Raw genomic sequence first — 14,149 nt, 5'->3', positions numbered from 1 at the left:
TTATGTGCTTTATTTTTACTTTCTTCCTAATAAACAATTATTAATAACTGAAAAAAAGTCAGACATTAAGAGCAATAATAAAGACCATGTAAATGTTTTTCTAGGGAATTTTTTCTTTTTGCTTCTACAAAATTGTTTTTATTTTTATCAGGAAAAAAATTTGTACATTGTCTCATGACTGACAACTTCAAAAAAATTCACAATATATTCACAGATCGTTCTTTAATACTGTGAGTACTTCAGAAGTCAAAGGAGGAGATCATGCAAATGGCACAGAACTGGAAAAATAATTTGTCTTAACATTTTGGCCCCTCATTTCCTAAGAATACAGATTTGTGGAGTTTCAATGTGACCTTTCTGTGACAGGAAAACCATGAGTTGGTTTTTTTCCAGTTACTTCTTAGAATAACATTTTTTCTTTAAAGCTGTAAGTTTAACTAGAAAAACTAAAATCTTTTATTAGGGCAGTATACTTCAAAAAAAAAGGCCCAATTTCAAGTACATGAAGATGTACTGCCATTTTTAGAACAGGGAATTTTGATTCAACTTCAGCGGGAGCCAGAGCAGTAACTAAAATACACCTGAAAGCTGAATCTTCCACTCACACTTTTAAAAATACGAATGTCCACAGAATCTGGCATATGTTAACAACTCTGCTGTTCAAAAGAATATATTTTTATATCTGCTGGCTATCACTACAGATACAAATTCCACAGAAATTATACTACACACCCTCATAAACACATTTGGATGATGCAAGACATTTGATGTTACAAACTGAATTTCAGTTTGTGATTCATCTGGAAAATTTCAAGCTTGGGGAAAGGTTAAATTTTACTTTAACAATGTTCTAAACATGAGGTTTTGCTATTATAATGATAAAAAGCTCAGATCATGTGACAACTGAAATAAAATATACTCTTACCTAATCTAGTTTGCTTGACTTTAGGGAAAAATACTAATATCGAGTCCAGGTGTTCTGACTCCTTTATAAAAAGTCTTCAGGCCATTATTACTGAAGCTCAGGAAACTGTGATTTATCATGTGCAAGTATTATTCTATGAAGGTCACAGGAAAAATATTGTGGACTTTTTATATGAACATGGCCCAAAAGCTGACCTAGGCCCGGACCTATTTTTCTGTAACTGCATTCATGATGGCAAGCATTTAGTGTATGTTATCAGGTAAGCACCTTCCACAGGCCCTTTTTCTACTGCTACAGAAAACTGTATAGGCTGGTGTGTGTTTTTCAGAACAAATTAAAAAAAAATCAAGTCAGAATAGATAAAAGGACAACTATGCTGAACTATGCCCATGAACCGTAATTTTAAATGACCATAAAAACTAAAACTGGTAAAAGTGCTGGTTCTCACTTCATGTTTAAAAATAAAAACTGTTTGGAAAGATAAATAAGATAATTCATACGCAGGACCTGTTGGACATAAAGATGTTTCTCATTTGCAATATTTTTCTTGGGTAAGCTTAGGGTTTCCTGTACTATAAAAAAAGAACCTCATCACAAGTTGCAGCCTAGACTTTACAATGCATATAGATGCCTGAAATCTAAGAGGGACATAAAATCTTAAAAAAGAATTTTAAAATGCAGCTTTTCCACTCAGAGCCTGAAGTCCATTTCCTGCTCACCAGCCATTTTCCAGAGACACAGCAAAAAGCTCAGTACTCTTATCATGTAGCAGGGATTATGTCTGATTCCAGTGATTGCACAGATATGTAAGTACAGTACAATACCAGACTTCAACAACTGTAATAGAAAATAGATGGTTATATTTTAAACACAAAGGAGTACGCAGTCAGATGAAGAGATTATCTTCCTGATAACAACAGCTGTCAGTAACGTCTCAACAGTAACAGCAGTATTATGTTTGCATGACCAACTGTTCTCTAAAGGCTTTGTTTCTACAGCTGCCTACTTGCTGATGAGGAGTACACTTAGGAGTAGGACCCTATGTTACCTGCGCCTGTAATGCTTCATACAGTTTTGGCTGGATGGGCCTGTGTTTGTCGTTAACCACCTTCTTAAGTGGCTGCTATCACCTTGACTGTGTAGCAGGCAGACCACTCCAGAAAAGGTAATCATAAAGTTTGGGATAAACAATACAAACCAAAAGTAAATCACTGTGAATGACCAAAGGCATTAGTATCCTCTGAAAAGTAGTTAAGAGGGCATTTTCTTTCTCCTCTCTTCTACTTCCTAAAAGATATATTTTAGGCAGGAAATGTTGTAATCTTTTGCACAGTGTACCAGTGGAAAATGCATTTACCTTTTGTGATGGACAATAGGATGTCAAATCTAGTAAGAGCGTCCTCAATAATCTTTGAAAAATGAGCAGGTACTTACTGGAATCTATATTAGGACTATGAATTAATACCCTATGGCATAATCTTGATATATGATATTGCTTTCTTGCTCAGCCTACTCCTGTAACTGATTTACAATTCACCTCTGCTACAGGAGGAAGCAATGTTCACACACTTCCCCATCGGAACTAGAAACATCTTAAGGAACACAGTTTTGCACAAACATAGCTTTGTGCATTGCTTGCTTTTCATTCTATAAGAAAAAATTACTTGTATAAAACATGACAGAGCTTGCAATCTAAGCCCAGTCCATAACAAATATTATAGCAGTGTTCCTCCCCTCATGAAGTTGTCTCTCTTATGGCCTATAGCTACATTCTACTCATACGGTCTACAGCATAGCTTACTCCCAGGTATAATTCAACAGACTGTGTGGATGCAGACAGGCTTTGATATAGTTGGGCCTAAATGCAACAATTGTCATGCCAGAATGTGAGATGCAAATCAGTTGATATTGGTTTGAATTACACATAGTGAGAAGCCAAACTGTATACCGTTTAAATTTGTCATTTGCTCAAGTGTGGTTGTAAAACATATTTAGAAGCACTGCACTGACATAGATTTAGTCTAATTTGACTGCTCACTGGAAACACCCTAGCATAGGCAAATTAATTATCTTTAGGGCTGATGAAAAGATAACCTCACAGGCATTAGAAAGTTCCCTGTATTATCTCTAGAGCTATTTACAATAGACAGGATCCACCCCTAGTCTGCTTTAGTATTCTTGACTTTGTGGTAGATTTAGAAGGTCGTTATTCCTTCAGGTTACATCTCTCCCTTGGAGTGGAGGAGTACCTGTAAAAATGTCCCAGACGAAGAGAGACAGGTTAATATACTTAAGGAAACAGTCATCTGAGGCATTTAACGACTGTTTAGTTGTTCACATGCAGTGAGCACTCATAACGGATACAACAGGAATGAAACCATGGTCTCAACTCCTTATCTTTTCTGCTCACTCAGATTGCCTTGAATTCAAACAGTGGTGGGATGGGAGGTAAAGCATCTATGTGCAGCAACTGCAGTGGGGACTGGCCTTTATGAGTAGCGTATGAAGGAGCAGAACTCCCTGTCTTCTCTCCCTTCTCTGCACTTACTTTAGAGCCATGTACAATCTATTCCTTATGCTGTATACAAATCCAGATGACACCAAGACAATGATGCTATAAAAAGCTAGGAGAAATTAGCTTGCAGTAAGTCAGGAAGACAGAATTGTCTTTTTCTGGGCAGAAGTAACGCTTAGGAGACTGGGTTCTTCATATGTCTAAAGGAAACTTATGTCTAAAGCCAGTGAAGTACAAGTTGGATGAGCAGACAATGAGTCGGACTGAAAACTGGCTGAACAGCCAGGCCCAGAGGGGGGTGATCAGTGGCACGAAGCCTAGATGGAGGCCATTAACTAGCAGTATAACCCAAGGGTCAATACTGGGTTCAATCCTGTTTAACATCTTCATTAATGATCTGGAATGGGGCGAGTGTACCCTCAGCAAGTTTGCTGATGACACAGAACTGGGAGGAGTGGTTGATGCATCAAAGAGTCATGCTGCCCTTCAGAGGGACCTCAATGGGCTGGAAAAACGGATTGACAGGAAAATCCCCTCAGAGAGGATCTTACCAATGTATACAAATATCTGAAGGGAGAGCGTAAAGAAGATGGGGCTAGCCTCTTTTCAGTGGTTCCCAGTGACAGGATCAGAAACAATGGGCACAACCTGAGACACGGGGGCTTCCACTTGAAACACTTTTTACTGTGAGGGTGATTGACCCCTGGCACAGGTTGACCAGAGAGGTTGTGGAGTCTGTCTCCTTGGAGGTCTTCAAAAGCCATCTGGACATGGTCCTGGGCAGCCAGCTCTAGGTGGCCTTGTTTGAGCAGAGGGGTTGGACAAGATGACCTTCAGAGGTCCCTTCCAACCTCAACCATTCTGTGATTCTGTGAAAGATACTTTGGTCAGTTTATAATCTACCCCTGTAAACTGGAAATGGGAGATAGATGCTCTGGCAGTTGGGAAAAAACACATGTTCAATTCAGCTGAAAAACTGGAAAAAAATTAATATAAAAGTTAACGAAAGGTGAAAAAAGTATAATGATATTTGTGAAAGACAAGCACCCTGGTATTTCCTACAGACAAATTAGAAGGCTCTCAAACAAAACCGGTATGCAGGAACAACATTAGTCTGACTTACCTCAGTGCCTGGTAAGATCATGCAACAGATTCTCCTGAAGTTATGTTGAAGCATATGGAATACAGAGAGGTGATTAAAGACAGCCAACATGGCTTCATCTAGGACAAATTGTGCCTGACTAATCTACTGGCCTTGTACAATGGAGTGACTGCATCAGTTCCCTGCACAGAAAAAGAGCAACTGATACCATCTACCTGGACTTCTGTACAGTCCCCCACAACTTTCTTACCTCTAAACTGGAGGGATACAGATTTGATGGATGGAGTGTCAGCTGGATAAGGAACTAGCTGGATGGCCGCAACTAAAGAGTTACAGTGAATGGCTCAATGTCTAAATCAAAACCAGTAACAAGTGGTGTTCCTCATGAGTAAGTACAGGCATGAATACCATTTAATATCTTCATTAATGACATACATAGTGGGACTGAGTGCAGCCTCAGCTAGTTCTCAGACAACACCAAGCTGTATGGTGCAGTTGACATGCTGGATGGAAGGGATGCCATCCAGAGGGACTCTGACAGGCTGAAGGGGTGGGCCTACATGAACCTCATGAAGTTCAACAAGGCCAAGTACAAGGTCCTGCAATCCCCAAGATCAGTGCAGACTGGGGGATGAATGGATTGAGAGCAGCCCTGCAGAGAAGGACTTGGGGGTATTGGTGGGTGAAAAGCTGGACATGAGTCAGCAATGTGCACTTGCAGCCCAGAAAGCCAACCATATCCTGGGCTGTATCAAGCGAAGTGTGGCCAGCAGGTCGAGGGAGGGGATTCTCCCACTCTACTCTGTTCTCGTGAGAGTCCATCTGGAGTACTGTGTTCAGCTCTGGGTCCCCCAGTACAAGAAAGACACAGACCTGTTTGAGCACATCCAGAGGAAGGTCACGAAGATGATCAGAGGTATGGAACATTTCTTCTACGAAGAAAGGATGAGAGAGTTGGGGTTGTTCAGCCTGGAGAAGAGAAGGCTTCAGGTAGACTCTTTGTGGCCTTTCAATATGTAAAGGGGAATTATGAGAAAGACGGAGAAAGACTTTTTAGTAGGGCCTGTTGCAACAGGACAAGAGGTAATAGTTTTAAAGTTAAAAGAGGGTAGGTTCCAATTAGTTATAAGAAAGACATTTTTTATGATGAGGGTGGCAAGACACAGGAACACCTCCCTGGCAGTGTTCAAGGCTGGGGTGAACGGGGCTCTGAGCAGCCTGACCTAGTGGAAGGTGTCCCTGCCCATGGCAGGGGGGTTGGAACTAGGTGATCTTTAAGGTCCCTTCCAACCCAAACCTTTGTATTGATTGTAAGATTCAAACCTGATCTTTATATTCCCTGCACATGCAGCTCCAAGTAATCTCCAAAAAATTTAAAAAATCAGCTTCTCATTTATTTTTATGGAAGTCTAAGAAAACCAGCCATTTACATAAACTGTTACTAACAGATTTTTATACATAACATATGAAACTTATATACATCCTGCTTTTTTATCTTTAATCTGTTATTAGTGTTTAACATTCTCCGTACCAAACACAAATCCACTACTATTTCACTCGTGTAGTATGTAAGAAGTAGTCTTTTCCCATAACAATTACAATTTTTTAACCTCTCTTAAAAGCCATAGTGCACTGTATATTTATGGTATGGCTTGTCGATGAATTCAAGTGTGTTAGTATTTGATCATCTGATAAAACTGTCTTGAATATAAACACTAAAACATTTATTAAGTTATCCTCACTTAGATTCTCAGGGTGCAACTCATTAGAGTAAAGCAGGATTCAACCCTTTCATCAAGTGTGCTCTCCTCTGTCACTCTCTTGAATTAGGTTGACCCAGTAAAAATGAACACGGGATTTTTAATCCTACCACTATCCTGACATTACATATTATAAGGCTATGGCTCAACGGTCATACTTGATAAGAAGGATGTATCTATAAGCAGCTTTTTAAAGTTGATAAAGTATGAATGTGTGTTTTAGGTATGCATCAAACACAAGGAAAATGCCTTCACTATTAGCAGACTGGTAATTTTATTCAGGTTTTTATAATATATTACTTTACGTAAGAAACCGACTATGAGAGTTTACCACATCTTTTTAAAAATGCAATAGATCTTTATACTTACTACATAAATCTATTGTACATACAAAGAACTGAGGTTCCTCTTGCAGCTTATTTAATATATTTAAAGTTTAAAAAGAAAAATTAATTAAAAAAATATCTTGGTCTGTACAATGGAGTCTGGACAATGTTTTTAAGTAATCAGCATTTTATTATATCCATAAGACAAGGGTTTTATTGAAATTCAGTCAAAAGATGCTGGCCTCAGCCCCATAAAGGGGTTGCACTGAAGAGAAATCTGCTATCAGAGTACATAGGAAATGGCCTGTTCTGCCACTGAAACCATGTTGCACCTGACCCCTCTGCAACAGTCTTTGCCATTTAGGCAAATTTCTTGGGAACCTTCAGAACTGAGACTTTATGCAATATAAGATTTAAGCTGACCTTTTAATTTCAGGTAGAAATAATTTAAATGCATTGTCCTCATTAATGTAAAGTAGAATTTATGGTACAATTTGAGAATTAGCTCTTTGACTTTTATCACAGGCTTTTTAAAATTTGAAATCTTTAGCTAAATGTTTGCTTTAATATTGGTAGGGTCAGTTGTTTGTTTTTTTAAATATAAATCTATGCAGGTAAACTCATCCTTAATTACACTTCTTAAAACTAGAACAGGAAAAGAAAATTTGTTTGGCAACTGGACAATTTCAGGGACAAGGAAATGAAATAAGTAAATGCTAAAAATCTGTTTTATAACACTTGTAAAATGCAGACATTGGTTGTCTGTAGAGACAGTTGAGGAATATCTCTATTGGGAGGGTTTTTAATTACATGAGTCACATGACTAAAAGTTAAGTGATATGTTAGGGAGCTGAATTGCTGCTCTTGATAGTTTTCTGTTTTGCAATTTATGTGTTGAAATGTTTTGAATGTACAGCACTCGTGGCCAGGGCCCCAGGTAGCTGCCTAAAGCATGATTTTCTTCACTTGAAATCAAAACAACTAACTACTACTGCAAGATCTATGTGGAAGATAAAACAATAAACTACACTAGCTAAATAAAAGTAATAAAACCAGAAAATCTCTTCTGTGAGTGCTGCGTTTATCCTAACACACTGCTGGGACAACCTGAATAAAATGCAGCTTCTACGGTCTCTCAAACGTACACTGCTCAGCTGGTACATGTTAGAGACCACACTTTTAACAACGATAAGTTCTTTTTTCTCAGCAGCTTACAAAATGATTTTTCAACTTTCTTGATTTCTGGTCATAAATACTGTGATTGGAAAGTAGACACATAACATGCAACCCAGATACTTTCTAATTACTATCTAGGACTCAACTCAACAAGGATGATCTGCTTTTTCATGACCTGTGCTGGCTTCTGACCACCACAGACACCTAACACTCATAAGGGTCTATTGGTGTTGCACATTAATGGGGGTTTTCTTTCCCTTCCTTTGTCCAACACAGGAGGCCATTTGGAAAGACAGTTACAACTTAGTTTTAAGTGATACTTCAGGCTTCATTTTGAAGAATGAATAAAGTTGGCCCAGAATTTAATCTGTCACGTAATAAAGAAAATGTTATTTGAACGGGATGTTTTCTGAGGTTGTTTTCAGCAACTTAGCTCTGGGTAATACACAGGTAAGTAGTAGGAGTGCTGCCTAACATGAGGGACACTAAAGGCTTTCTCCTTCACTTCTACATGAGATGAACATCATTATACGTAAAAGTTATCCCACTGAAACAGAACGAACTACTCACATACATGCATTAAAAACATACGTGCAAGTCTTTGCAGGATTAAAAAAGGCAGGAAGCAACAGGCTGGTGCAACAGACACCAGATGGGTGGAAGGAAGAATGAAGTGATAGGAAGACATGGTTCTGTGGGCAGATTGCATATACAGCTTACAAGCTTGAAGGCATTTGAAGGCCTAATTTTAACGTTTTACCTTGTTTTAAACAAATGTGATGCTTATCATGTAACAGCTGTTCCTGATGCATCTGCAGCTCCAGTGCTTATGATTGGTAACTCACACTAACTTTGAATCATGACAAGACCACTAACATAACATTTTGGATCTTGTCATTGCTAATTTTTTACAGAAGAGTGTTTAACACAGTTCATAAAGCGGTCAGATACCTACCATGCTTCACTGAACACACCAGGATACACCTTACATAACTAGTAGGGAGGCAGCTGATGTCATTGTACTGAGGAACCAGTACAGAGCCTAAAATTCTGCTGGCCCTCATAAAAACATAGCTTAGTCAAGTCACTGGCAAGAGAAAGAGTGAGAAAGAGATGAACTTGCATGCTAATTTGTAGTGATTGGAGAGTAATTATACAGGCAAACTCCTGTAAACGATGCCTTGCCAGTAAAGTCCAGCTTTCACGAAGAGTTGCATTTTGAAGAAGTAAACTCAGGAGGAGTAAACTGCATTTTGAAGAAGTAAACTCTAAAGAGGAACAAAATTTTATAGCTGTAAATTAGCCTTTTGTGTACAGGCAAGAAACTGACCTATTGTTCCTCTTATTCTGAAAATTCCTTTAAAAAAAGAAAACAGCACCACATTAAGAACACTTTTGTGAAGATCCATTACTCTACTGTCAGTAGAACAAACTGCACTTGAGTCACGTAAAAATGACCTGTTTCGTTTGAAGAAAGGGAAACATAGTCACTCTGCTAGCAAATGTACGTAATTTCTACCATACTGTGTAAAAGAGAATACTCTTACTTGCAAAAGAAACATGTAGATTGTTCAATTGGAACCATATTCAGAACAGGATGAATAATATATCTGAACACTTAACTTGCTACAAAAAGTACTGAATATTTCACTATTGAATCAAAAGAAAAAGAAATTTAAAAAATTGTAACAATGGTTTAATTTCACAACAGTTCTTACTAGCAAAATTTTGTGAGCCTTTGTGAAATGAAGCCAGATTGTTATGATTCCACTACTTTGTAAGGCTTTAGTCATACAGATGAACAGCGACCATCACCACAGCTGGGAAAAGCTGCCAGAAGGCTGACCCTAAAAATAGGAAGAAAGAAAATAACCCCAAACCTCTAAGCATCAGCCAGTTATGCTCTTTGTTCAAGCAAGTCTCAAAATGATCAGGAACTGTGGCAGGATCCCACAGTGAATTGCCCATCTCAATATGATGACTTACTCTTGTGAATATTCCATGATAAATTTAAAATTAATTCCCAAAGGATACAGAAAGGTACACTGAAGTGTATTCTGCCATGGGAAAGGCACATCACAGCAGAGCTAATTTTATCCTCTGTGACTGCAAACCCCATGTCTTCCAATAAATTGCTGAGGAGGTGGAGCTTCTCTGCATACTTTTCTCTCTGGCACAGAGACTTATTCTCAGTTTATATTACCATTATGCTATTTGTTCTTTTACGTGGCAGCAAACTCAGTTACCTTGTACTTACATCAACACCCTGGAAACACAGTTTTTGTCTCAGATGACAAGACTCTTGAAAATGAGGTCTGTGTTTTCCTTTAACCTAACAATATGAAAATAATTGTCTTGCTTTTTGACTGCCAACACAGGGCACAGACCAGCTGAGAGTCAGCACTTCCCTGGGAAAAGACACCAAAGTCTAGCAGACAGCAAGCTCAGCCGCAGGACTATGGTGTTCCAACTGCTGAACTCCAATTTATTTGGTTTGGGGAAGGAAGGGGGGAAGTAGATTTATTTTAAATCATCAGGAGGATTTCTTCTTTTCATAGATGAAAGGGTGAAAAAAAAATAGTCCCAGGGATGTATGTCATTGCAATACTGTTGACCTGCATAAACCCCTCATTTCCCAGCAGCGCTCATGTAGGCACCAGGTCACTTTGCCGCTTCGTGCGGTGGAGGGACCCCAGCCCTGCGCCCCGCCGCCAGCGAGCAGCCCCTGCAGAACAGACGGGGAACGAGGTCCCGGGGTGAGGCTGGACGTTTCCTCCCTGACAGAGGACACGACGCCGTAAGCCGGCTCCGTCTGCGTACACCTCGTCAGAGCTGACTTTGCCGCAGAAGCGCGCCCTGGGGCTGCACCGCCCCGGGGCCGGGAGAGCCCCGGCGGGGCGCGCCGAGGGTCGCCGCTTGCCGGCCGCAGGAGCGGCCAGGCGGGGGGTGTGTGGGGTGTGGGGTGCCCGCCCGAAGGCTGGGCGGCGTCGGCAGGGCCAGCCCGGCTATCGGGAGCCGGCAGACGGCTCCACGCCCCGGGGGTCTCCCGGGGAGGAGCCGTCCCGGCCCCGCTCCCGCAGCCAGACCGCCTGCCGTGGCTGGGTCTCAGGCTACGACTGGCGAGGGATCGTTGCGAGGGACGAGGAAAGCCCCTTACCTGTTGATTTTCAGGGCGAACGCCCTCCTGTCTGCGGCGGGTAATGTCGCCATGCGGGAGAGCGGCCGCGAGCGGCGGCTGCCGACGAGGACCGACGCCGGCTGTACGCACGAAGGGCGGCTTTATTTTATTTATTTATTTTTCTTAACAGCATGCTGCGGGCTAAAAAATCGACGGTCTTCTGACGGTTCTGGGTGGCAACTTCCGCATTTCACCTTCCTCACCGAAATCGGCCGGAGTGGGAGGGACCTGCCCCTGTGCCCAGCTGCCTTCTCACCCCGCCGGCCGGCAGCGCCCGGCCCCGGACCCCCGGGGCTCTCCCCGGCGGCTCCCACGGGCTCCCGTCGCGGCGGCGGCGCACCCGGGCACCGGAGGGGGCAGGAGCTCCCCCTCCCTGGGGAACACAGGCGACCCCCGAACGGCCCGTAGGTGTTTCGGAGGGAAGCAGCGGGGAAGGCAACCGTTTAGGCGAGCGCAGGATGGGAAGGTGCCTCGCACCCACGAACGCGCACAGCTGCGGAAACCCTTGCGCATCCCCCATCCCGTTTTCTTTTGGAAATCGCGGTGCGGGTGTCCCCCCGACACCCCCGCCCGGGGGGTCGAGAGCTGCTCTGCGGGAGCGGGCGAGGAAGCAGCGGGGCACCGCTGGGTCCCGGACCGGCCCCCGCCCCGGGCGCCGCCGGTCCCGCCCGCCCTGCCCCGGCGGAGCAGGCAGGACCAGGCAGGGCAGGGCAGGTCGGGGCAGGGCTGGCCGGCGCTCACCGCCCTTCAGGCAGGGGAGATGGCCAGGGTCCTTCCTCCGGCCCCGCTACGCACGGGTGCAGCCGTTTGGGCAGGTGGAGACAGTGAGGTGCAACACGTCGATAGATGCCTGCTGAGATGATCACCTGAGATGATCTTTTCCCCACACAAATGTGCGACCGGGATGTTATGTTTCTCTTACCCCTAAACTGCGTGACAGGAAAACTCACACGTACTAACACCAGATACCGGACTCAGCTTTGCACAAAGCGGGCCCCACTCTTTACTTGCACTCACAGCTCAACTTTTTAAAACGGCCAGTTTTATGGAGTGTCTTGTGGTTGTGTTACAGAGTGGTGTTTCCTGACTGGTGGTTTTCTCTGAGCCTTTGTGCAGATTTGACTGCTTCTGCAGATTAGCAGAACTCAGACTTCATTTGAAAGGGGAAACATAAGCCAGACATGGTTTCTACAGATGAATCCTGGGTTAGCAGAGGCAATTCAGTTTTAGGTTGTCATGTTTTTATTAAATCCATGCCTTGGTGGCAAAAAAATTAGGATTCACCCATTGAAAGGTAGCCGTAGCTTGTCTCTCCATTCTCACTGAACTGGTCTCTAGAGGAAAACAGCATGATTGAGGCAAGGAATGGAAGATTTTCAAACAGTGAAGGGCTAAAATTGTGCTACTAACAATTATCTTTTACTCTGCAGGATTCATCATTGTTTAGAGCACTGCTAAGTATGGGTGGTCTTAAATATGAATGTTAATCCCTACAGTCTTTGAAGAGCACTGGCTATGTGCCCTTAGGGAAATGCAGAAAGGCTGAAGAGGTGAAAGATTTAACAGAAAACACCAGTAAATAAAAAGAGTTGAAAATGGAAACAAATATGGATATATTTTGGGGAAAAACCCCACAAGGATCTACAGCAGAATAAGATCTCACGTACAAGTGTGGTGGTGCAACGCCCTCTCCTTGGGCTGCTCAGTGTGATCCCCCCTCCTGGGCCACACACCAACCCAAGATGGATTGCAAAAGGCAGCAGACCAGAGCGTTAAGGCACCCCCTTAACAATGTACCTGGCTCCTGCGTCCCCTATCTCTTGGGAATGGTAATGACAATCAATCACCTCCTGACAGCCTGGTACAGGGGTCATGGCCCAACGGGAGTGATACCAGAACTTCAAAATCTAACAAGTTCTGGGCCTGCGCAGCTGGTGGAAGTACCAGAGTATTTCCTCATCAGAGTTGAGCTGAAATGGAAAATTACCTGATAAAAGTCAGTTATCTCGGACCCTATAAACAGCGACCCTAAGTGAGACCCTTTGAGCTCTCCTGGATCACAACAGACTGTGACCAGCACCTCCCCTGCGCTGGGACACCGCTCAGGCTTCTCCAGGTTTGAATATCATCTGCGCACAAAGGTGACAGAAGGCCAGGGTGAAGTCAGACTTCTTGACTCTCAATTACCGCCTGCTGAGAAATAGCAGTGCATTGCGAGTATTTGCTCCAAACTTGAGAAGAGGGAAATCTTAACTATAGGCTAGCCTCTTCCATCCACCTCTCTACCCATCTATGTGTTTAACTACGCACATTTACCTTTACAAGTGTGGATATTAATACATATTTAATTGGATATCCAAATATTTGCCTGCTGTTTGTATCTGTGTGTGTATGTCTTGTGTTTTACATATATACATACATACTTTGACTCAGAATACCCGGTAGTAAGTTAGTGTGAATCTTGGCATTGTTGAATCTGCAGTCAAGTCGCTATTTTAATCATATTTTACCAAATGACTTTGTTAATCTTTAAATCAATCAATCATTAAGTGCTGCTAAAATTTAACCTTTGATTTACCTCACACCATTAATGAAACTTAAATTGTTATTAAATCATAACTATGTGAGATACCTTCATCTGTGACAATGAGCCTGAGAACTTCAGAAAGAAAATATTAAAATCTACTATTAATAGAATGGTACTAACTAGCAAACATTTGCATTGGGAAGAATAAATTAGACATGTAACTGCAGGGAATTTACCCACCACACCCATCCTTTCTTTACACCCCCCAGATAAAGCTAAGGCCACTTATGTACGTGTAATTTGAACTTAAATATCACTTAGTTACAAATCACTGATACATAGTTGTGATATGCCATGTGTGCTGGTGACAAGAAAATTCTTGTGTATCAGAGATGCTGGCTGTGGCAAGGCACTGCTTCACACCACCTTCTTGTCAGCGCTTGCATATGTCTGTTGAAAGATGATCACTGCCTTCAGAACTCTCTTCAGTGCATGAACTGGCTGCGGTTTTAATAGATGTGTTACTGCTCTACAAGAAACTCGAAGTGTGCAACCTGCCTTCTGACAGGTGTCTGCGATCACATTGTGTCAACAGTGGAAAGAAACAAGAAAAATGTAACCTTTTTTAAATTTTAATAGA

General features: G+C 42.3%; 1 protein-coding gene across 1 annotated transcript in view; it reads right to left on the bottom strand.

Annotated features, from left to right (window-relative positions):
• DOCK8 (dedicator of cytokinesis 8) overlaps nucleotides 1-11,233 on the bottom strand; it is a 99,452-nt gene extending 88,219 nt beyond the window's left edge. The window contains exon 1 of the mRNA XM_074855384.1: nucleotides 10,962-11,233. Coding sequence (XP_074711485.1) covers nucleotides 10,962-11,014 — 53 coding nt within the window. The 5' untranslated portion in view covers nucleotides 11,015-11,233. The remainder of the gene's footprint in view (nucleotides 1-10,961) is intronic.
• Nucleotides 11,234-14,149: the final 2,916 nt, after the last annotated feature.

This window comes from Strix uralensis, chromosome Z (assembly GCF_047716275.1).
Source record: "Strix uralensis isolate ZFMK-TIS-50842 chromosome Z, bStrUra1, whole genome shotgun sequence".
Lineage (NCBI taxonomy): Eukaryota > Metazoa > Chordata > Aves > Strigiformes > Strigidae > Strix > Strix uralensis.
The sequence above is the reverse complement of the archived record's forward strand: the minus strand, read 5'-3'. Positions and strand labels throughout refer to the sequence as shown.